The 9,160-nt window shown below is 40.6% G+C and overlaps 1 protein-coding gene across 2 annotated transcripts in view; it reads left to right on the top strand.

Moving 5' to 3' along the window:
- Nucleotides 1-9,160, top strand: part of SMC1B (structural maintenance of chromosomes 1B) — a 63,710-nt gene that overhangs the window by 42,362 nt on the left and 12,188 nt on the right. For both annotated transcript variants that reach the window (XM_011984034.1, XM_011984033.1), the window contains exons 15-19: nucleotides 208-314; nucleotides 2,641-2,782; nucleotides 4,011-4,156; nucleotides 6,106-6,259; nucleotides 7,285-7,383. In XM_011984034.1, coding sequence (XP_011839424.1) covers nucleotides 208-314; nucleotides 2,641-2,782; nucleotides 4,011-4,156; nucleotides 6,106-6,259; nucleotides 7,285-7,383 — 648 coding nt within the window. The remainder of the gene's footprint in view (nucleotides 1-207; nucleotides 315-2,640; nucleotides 2,783-4,010; nucleotides 4,157-6,105; nucleotides 6,260-7,284; nucleotides 7,384-9,160) is intronic.

Below are 9,160 nucleotides of genomic sequence, written 5' to 3'. Positions count from 1 at the left end.
GGTGGCGGGCGCCTGTAGTCGCAGCTACACGGGAGGCTGAGGCAGGAGAATGGCGTGAACCTGGGAGGCGGAGCTTGCAGTGAGTAGAGATCGTGCCACTGCACTCCAGCCTGGGCGACAGAGCGAGACTCTGTCTCAAAAAAAAAAAAAGATTATATATTTCTTAAAATTGCTTATTAAATCTGTTTTTAAAAAATAACTTAAAAGGTAGAAGATGATATCTTCAAACACTTCTGTGAAGAAATTGGTGTGGAAAATATTCGTGAATTTGAGAACAAACGTGTTAAACAGCAACAAGAAATTGATCAAAAAAGGTATTTTTATTAAAAAAAAGTATTATATGTTGGTAAGAAGCTTACATATTTATAAAAATAGTTACTATTTCATAATTTAGAGGAATTATGCCTGAGTTTCATTTCATCAAGAAACAGCTAGGCCGGGTGCGATGGCTCACACCTGTAATCCCAGCAATTTGGGAGGCCGAGGCAGGCAGATCACGAGGTCAGACTATCGAGACCATCCTGGCTAACAAAAAATCAGCTGGGTGTGGTGGTGGGTGCCTGTAGTCCCAGCTACTTGGGAGGCTGAGGCAGCAGAATGGCGTGAACCTGGGAGGCGGAGCTTGCAGTGAGCCGAGATCATGCCACTGCATGCCAGCGTGGGCAACAGAGCGAGACTCCATCTCAAAAAAAAAAAAAAAAGGAGAAGAGATCCTACAAGATGTTAGCAAGTTGAAGAGATGAGAAAGAATCATTAAAAGAGCAGCTAGTCAGGGGAAAGGAAAGCCAGGGTAATGTGACGCCCTAAAGCCAAGTGAAGAAGTGTTTCACTTCTACATCGTCTGTATGTCTGCCTCCTGCGGCACAAATAAATTTCTTAACCTCTCCTACAGGCAGTGTGGTCACGGATGAAGAGCAGGGATTTCGTTGTCCCTCTGTCTGAGTGTGTCATCCCTGGCTCTACCACTAAGTGGGTAGCCTTGGGCAAGTTGCTTAACTCTCTGTTCCTTGATCTTCTCATCTGTTAAATAAAGATGATAGTATTACTGACCTAGGAGAGTTTTACAACTTGTAAGTTAATTCATGTAAAAACTTTTATAACAGTGTCAGGTATATAGTAACCTCTCATTAAATAGTTTTTAATGTTTTAATTGTTATAGTTGTTTTTGTATTAGCAGTATCTAGCACAATATCTGTTAGTACTTAATGTTTCTTGAACAACTGATTCTGTTAGCAGGGTGTGTAGAGGTACTTAGTGTTTCTTGAACAACTGATTCTGTTAGCAGGGTGTGTAGAGGTACTTAGTGTTTCTTGAACAACTGATTCTGTTAGCAGGGTGTGTAGAGGGGTAGGTGGAGCATGGAGGGATGAGCTACAGTTGATAATGGAATTCTTTATGAGGAGTTTATGAAGCTGCACAGTAGAAATGAAAGTTCCCAAGTTTGGTGTTTATATAAGAATAGTTATTTGGGCCAGGCGCGGTGGCTCACGCCTGTAATTCCAGCACTTTGGGAGGCAGAGGCAGGTGGATCACTTGAGGTCAGTAGTCGAGACCAGCCTGGCCAACAAGGCGAAACCCTGTCTCTACTAAAAATACAAAAATTAGCCGGGCATGGTAGCACACACCTGTAATCCCAGCTACTAGGAAGGCTGAGGCAGGAGAATTGCTTGAACCCAGGGAGCGGAGGTTGCAGTGAGCTGAGATCGTGTCACTGCACTCCAGACTAAGCAACAGAGCGAGACTCCGTCTCAAAAAATAATAATAATAATAATAATAATAATAATTTGAAAAGACTAAATAACAAGAATAACACATAAATTATAATTTAAAGAAAAAGAGGGGAGGAAATCTGTAGATTATAAAAGATTTAAGAAACATACCCATATGCAATGTGTGGATACTGATTCAAACAACCAATTTTTCTTTTTTTTTTTTAAAGAAATTTTTTTGTATTTGTTTTCGTTTTTGTTTTTTTGAAATGGAGACTCGCTTTGTCACCCAGGCTGGAGTGCAGTGGCGTGATCTCAACTCACTGCAACCTCCACCTCCCGGGTTCAAGCAGTTCCTACTGCCTCAACTTCCTGAGTAGCTGGGACTGCAGGCACACACCACCAAGCCTGGCTAATTGTTGTATTTTTAGTACAGGTGGGGTTTCACCATGTTGGCCAGGCTGGTCTCGAACTCCTGATCTCAAGTGATCTGCCACCTTGGCCTACCAAAGTGCTGGGATTACAGACATGAGCCACTGCACCCAGACTAAAAGAAAATTTTTAAAAAGGAAATTTGGCAGTGACAGCAATTTGATATTAATGAATTATATTTTAGCCATAATACTTTATGGTTATGAGTTAAAAGTCATTTCACTTCCAGAGATACATACACAAATATTTACAGATGAAATTACATCACGTCTAGAACTTGCTTCAAATAAGCCAGCGGTAAGAGGGGCAATTAGTGGAGTTATAGATGAAAGAAGAATGAGCATGAATTGATAATTATTAAGTTGGGTGACAGCTACTTGGGGGTTCATTATAGTATTCCTTTTATTTTTATATTTGTTTGAAATTTCCCATAAGAAAAAGTTAAGAAGGAATCAAAGTTTTCTGTTAACACTTGTAATGCTTGACTTTATTATACTAGATTAGAATTTGAAAAACAAAAAACTCGGCTTAATATTCAACTTGAGTATAGTCGCAATCACCTTAAGAAGAAACTGAATAAGATGAACACATTAAAAGAAACTATCCAGAAAGGTAGTGAAGATATTGATCACCTAAAGAAGGTAATTAATAATGGGTGGCTGAAGTGCTTCTTCATTGAAATTATGACTTCCTTCATGTGGTAAACCTTTTGCGATCTCCTGAAGGGTCCTGTTAGTGATCGAAGGGGTTGGGGACAGATTTAAGAAATACTTAGGCCGGGCGCAGTGGCTCAAGCCTGTAATCCCAGCACTTTGGGAGGCCGAGACGGGCGGATCATGAGGTCAGGAGATCGAGACCGTCCTGGCTAACACGGTGAAACCCCGTCTCTACTAAAAAATACAAGAAAAAAAAAATAGCCGGGCAAGGTGGCGGGCGCCTGTAGTCCCAGCTACTTGGGAGGCTGAGGCAGGAGAATGGCGTGAACTCGGGAGGCGGAGCTTGCAGTGAGCTGAGATCCGGCCACTGCACTCCAGCCTGGGTGACAGAGTGAGACTTCGTCTCAAAAAAAAAAAAAAAAAAAGAAATAAAGTAAAATCAGCAGAGCTTTATGATTTGCTGGCTGTCAGCATGGGAGGAAGGGCAAGGGGGTGCCACAGATGACTCATTAGTTCTAACTTGGGTGATTGGTGAATGAGAGCAGCAGGTTAAGGAGAGAAAATTCTGGACCTGTGGAGCTTGAGTTGCCTATGTAATGTCTAGATGGCAATTTCCAGCAGGCTGTTAAAGAGTAGATAATGGGAGAAGTCTAGGCTGAAGATACAGATTTGGGAGTTGCTGGTTTATGGGAGTAAACTGAAACCACATGAGAATGGTTGAGACACCCTAGCAGGGAGGTAGGCAGTGAAGAGCAGTGGAGCAGCGATGGGATCTGGAAGATGGTCACTTAGCTTATGAGGAGAGCCAGAAGAGGTGGTATCACAGAAGCCCCAGAGTTTCAGGAAGGAGGAAATGATCAAGGCTGTCAAAAACATAAAAGTCTGGAAAATGTTTAATTCCCAATTAGAGATCATGATAGCAAAAACACTCTCATTGGAGAGTGGGAACAGAAGTCAGATGGCAGTGAGCTGAGGAATGAATTCAAAATGAAGGATAAAAAACAATAGCAAAATGAACGACAAAGGCAGGTAATGATCACCAGTTTCTAAAAAGTATAGAATGTGAGTCACCGTCCATGATGGAGGGTCAAGTAGCACATAGGGTGAGAAGGTTCATCTCAGGATAACTGGTTTGGTGTTATTGATAAGATCATAGAATTACCTTATTAATATAGAAGATGGTAAATCTACAATACAGATCCTCTCTGTTCAGGCTGAAGAAAACTGTCTGCAGATAGTGAATGAACTCATGGCAAAGCAGCAGCAACTTAAGGACATACGTGTCACTCAGAACTCCAATGCCGAGAAAGTTCAAACTCAAATTGAAGAGGAACGGAAGAAGTTTCTGGCTGTTGATAGGTAATTAAGACTTCATCAGTTTGAAAGACCTAGTCAGAGTTTTAAACATGGACACCAACTATCTGAAATATACTAAATGAGTTGCATTTGAATATGTGCTCTTTGTTGCTCTTAGTCTCACATCACACCCTTCAGACATTCTAATTTTTTTCAAACATTCTAAACCAGGAGAGGTGGTTAATTGTTTAGAGCAAATGGTGTTTTGTTTTTTCTTCAGACGGAGTCTCCCTTTGTTGCCCAGGCTGGAGCGCAGTGGCATGATCTCAGCTTACTGCAACCTTTGCCTCCCAGGTTCAAGTGATTCTCCTACCTCAGTCTCCCGAGTAGCTGGGACTACAGGAGCACACCACCACACCCGGCGTGTGTGTGTGTGTGTGTGTGTGTGTGTGTGTGTATATTTTTCTTTTGTAGTAGAGACCGGGTTTTACTATGTTGGCCAGGCTGGTCTCGAACTCCTGACCTTAAGTGATCTGCTCGCCTCAGCCTCCCAAAGTGCTGGGATTACAGGCATGAGCCACTGTTCCTGGCGTAGAACAAATAGTTATTTTTGTTAGATGAAAACATGAACCTGTATAGAGTCCCTTACCCTAATTCTACCTTGACATTTCTGTCTTCCTATTGTACAGAGATTCCCTCTAGTCTGTGCAAGATAGCGTAGAGAGTAAGGAGATAGAATTTGGAGCCACAATTTCTGGTTTCATATCCCAGCTCTGCTGTTTACATATGATACCTTAATTTCCTCATCAGTAATGAAGATAGTAATAGTGCCTACCTCACAGAATTGCTGTAAATATTACATATGTTAATATTCATATGCACTTAGAGTGCCATTGCACTCCAGCCTGGGCAACAAAAGTGAAATTCTGTCTCAAAAAAAAAAAAAAGTACCTGTGCCAGGTACTTAGACCAGTACCTGGCATAAGATTAGCTTGTGTGTTTGCCATGATGATGGCAACGACACTTTGAATTGACTGGCCTGTACCAAAATGACACTTGCTTTCCTGTCATGCATCATGATTTACACAACTATGAGTGATTAGACAAAATTAATTCTCTGTTTTTGCTCAGCCTTTTGGCATTTCACAATTTTTCTCACTATTCGAAGACCTTCAGTGTTTCAAGATACGGCCAGAAAGTTCTAAGATTTTGGAGTGGAATTAAAGTCTGTTTACTCTTGCTTTTTAAAAACTCTTGTATTTTGTGTAAATAGAACACATTCTCCTTTTTTTTTTTTTTAAGAGATGAGTTCTCATTATGTTGGTCTTAAACTTCTGGGCTCAAATGATACTCTTCCCTTGGCCTTCCAAAGTGCTGGATTACAGGCGTGAGCCACCACACTCAGCCCAAACAGAATACTTTCTTTTTCCCTTCATATTCTTGAAAAATACATAGTTCTTACTTTCTTCTTTTTTTTTCTTTTTTCCATTTTCTTTTGGTCCTCTTTCCAGTTCTTTTAAAAATCCCACATCATTTCGATTAGTAAAACGCAAGCCCTTATTTTCAGATAGAAGGCATTACTACATTAGTGGTGGTGGTAGTAAAGAAACCAGATTATTAAGTGTATATGACTTACCTGGCAAGGGATTTCTTTTGCTAAGAGACTGTTTATCTTGGTTTGAGGTCTAAAATGTGGAGCTTATATTTGAGTGAGAATTGCAGCTTGAAAAATTGCTCAGATTTAAAAATAAAGTAACTAGGAAAGCACTGTCTTTGGTTGAATCAGTAACATGTATTAGTGGAAAATGCTCCCTTAGATTAACTGAGTATATTCATGACCTTTCTCAGGAGTGTTAACAATTAAATTACAAGCATCAGTGAGAGGATTCTAGAACTTACAGCACTCACAGGAATAATCTTTTTTTCATATAAGTTTATAGCATACATTTTTCTTCCTTGGTGCAGTGTTATATAATGAGTAAAATTACTTTTTCATATCGGTGTAATTACAGGGAAGTGGGGAAGTTGCAAAAAGAAGTTGTAATTACTCAAACTTCTCTGGAACAGAAACGATTAGAGAAGCATAACTTGCTGCTTGATTGCAAAGTGCAAGACATTGAGATAATCCTTTTGTTCGGGTCACTGGATGACATCATTGAAGTGGAGGTATTCTAGCAAATGACTGTAAAATATGTGCCATTGTGTGGAACTTAATGCATTGCCCTTTGCTTATTCTTTCTCTTGTTCTGTAGCCCCTTTAGGGATGGTGAAGACATCTCCTAGGAGGGAAAAAGGGCAAAATGACTGTCATCTCAGAGGACTAGGGCCACAGGATGAACCCATGTTTCTTACCTACATATTAGATACCCAAGAGAAATCAGAGAATTAAAGTTGTTGGAGTTAAGAATGTTTTTGCACAATGAGCCACAGGCAGTATACAGATCATCTGCTGCTTAGGCGGTTCCCTGGACTCTCGTAATATTTTACATCATGTGGAGGGGGTGGTTCTTGCTCTGCACCTTCTCCAACAGTTGTATTGAGGTCCTTCTCAGAAGAAACATGCCCTGCTGAGTATCTCTAGGTGGTGAGGGAAAAGGAAGAGGCAAGAATGGACACCAAAGAAATCACAAGATAAAACCAAGCCTCACTAACATTTCCCTGTTGGCCTTTTTTCTTTCTTTTTCACCACATTTGGATTATACAGAACATTTTAGATTGGCTGGAAGTACAGTCATTCCTTGGTATCCACAGGGATGGTTCCAGGATCCCCCATGTATACCAAAATCCGAGGATGCTGAAGTCTCTTACCTAAAATGGCATAGTTTTGGTATATAACCTATGCACATCCTCCCATACACATGCATGCCTCATTTTATTGTGCTTCACGGATATTGCAGGGTTTTTTGTTTTTGTTTTTGTTTTACAAGTTGAAGGTTTGTGGTAACCCCATGTTGAGAAAGTCTGTTGGTACCGTTTTTCCAACAGCATCTGCTCACTTTTCTGGGTCTCTCTGTGACATTTTGATAACTCTAAATCTTTCAAACTTTTTTTTAAATTATATATCTGTTAAGGTGATCTGTGATAAGTGATCTTTGATGTTACTATTGTAATTGCTGTTGGAGTGCCATGAACCACTCCCATATAAGACAACAAACTTAATCAACAAATGCATGTGTTCACGTATTTTTCAGATGGGAACTGAAGCAGAAAGTACCCAGGCAACAATTGATATCTATGAAAAAGAAGAAGCCTTCGAAGTAGACTACAGCTCTCTAAATGAGGATTTGAAGGTAATGGAAAGCTTTCTGTTGTTTATCACTCACAGTAATATGGAATATTTAAATATTACAGAATCATTTTTGGAAGATAGAATTTAGGTTTTTTTTAAAAAAGATTTCCTAATGGTTTTGAAAGAAATATACAAAGGAAAAACAGTATAATCATGAAACTTCTGACACCAAATTGTGGGTCTCTCCCACACCAAGCAGTTCTCTATAATTCTTTGAATACCAAGTGGGTATTCTACAATCCAGTTCAATTCTGACACTGTCTACCTGCAGTTAGCATCAGATCCCACAAGGTCATGGCTCAGTCCCACAAGACTGGCCACTCTTCAGATGCCAATCACAAGTCCAGGCCTCCCAGACTCAAGGCCAGTTGGCTGTAAATCAGGAGTTTCCACAACCCCTTCCACAGATTTGATAATTTGCTAGAATGGCTCATAGAACTCAGGGGAATACTTCATTTACATTACCCAGTTCATTTTTAAAGGCTACAACTCATGGAACAGCCAAATGGACGAGATACATAGGACTAGGTATGAGAAAGGGTCCATGCCCTATCTCATGCCTTCTCCAGGCTTGTCACCCTCCCAGCATCTCTTGTGTGGTCACCAACCTGGAAGCTCTTCACAACCCACTGTTTAGGGATTCTTATGGGAGCTTCATTACATACATGATTAATAAATCATGAGCAATTGGTGATCCAGACTCAATCTTCAACCTTTCTCCCCCATCTCCTTAGAGAAGAGGGACTGAAGGTTCCAGCCCTCCAATCACCTGGTTGGTTCCTCTTGCAATAGTCCCCATCTTCCAACAGTCAGCTCATTAGGTATGATTGAAAGGGGCTTATCATGAATAATAAAAGATGCCCCTCTCACTCCTACCACTCAGGAAATTGCAAATGTTTTAGGTATGCTGTGCCTAGAACTGGGATGAAAACCAAATATGTATTTATTGTATCATGTTATCACAAAATAGCAGTAAATATATTGGTTACTTTAAAAAATGTTTATGTCAGCATTTCTGACTGTGTTGTGTAGAACACTGGTATCATGAAATGTCTAGCCAAATAAGAAAAGTTTCTGTGGTTACTTTTTGAGAAAGTCTTTTCCCTTCTTGGGAAGGGAAGAGATTCACAATGTATATTAAAGTTTTTGAGAAGTCCTTCAATAAACAAAAGTAACCAACTACTTACTCCAGCATCCCAAATTTGCTCTGCTGGCATCCCACTGCAGTACCCTCAGTAGACACAGGCCTCTCTCAGGATTGTAGGTGATGGTGTGGCACACCCTTCACAGTTGCAGAGCACAGAGCTGGACTCCAGCTTTAATTTAACTTAATTTCATGCCTTTAATTGAGCAGCTCTGGCTCTGTTTCCCAGTCATCCCTGTAGCCATACATGTCTTTGGGCGTTGGCTTCATTCTGAAGCTGCTTCTCTCCTGAAGACAAAATGAGCGCATATTCTTGGCTTTCAGGCCACACAGCTGCAACCTTCAGAGAAGAAAGAAGCTGTCTTTTGTAGTGGTACTAGTGAAAGGAAAATGAAAACTTGGACCCCAATTCACTATACCAAGAGAAAGAAATTAGGCTGAAAGCTGAGTCATGCAAAAAACTGCCTTTCCTTTTGTTCCTAAGCAGAGAGCTACATATAAAAAATTAAGTATCAGGCCAGGCGTGGTGGCTCACGCCTGTAATCCCAACACTTTGGGAGGCCAACGTAGGCAGGTCACCTGAAGTCAGGAGTTCGAGACCAGCCTGGCCAACATGACAAAACCCTGTCTCCAC

This window comes from Mandrillus leucophaeus, unplaced genomic scaffold (genome assembly GCF_000951045.1).
Source record: "Mandrillus leucophaeus isolate KB7577 unplaced genomic scaffold, Mleu.le_1.0 Scaffold26, whole genome shotgun sequence".
Classification (NCBI taxonomy): Eukaryota; Metazoa; Chordata; class Mammalia; order Primates; family Cercopithecidae; genus Mandrillus; species Mandrillus leucophaeus.
The sequence above is the reverse complement of the archived record's forward strand: the minus strand, read 5'-3'. Positions and strand labels throughout refer to the sequence as shown.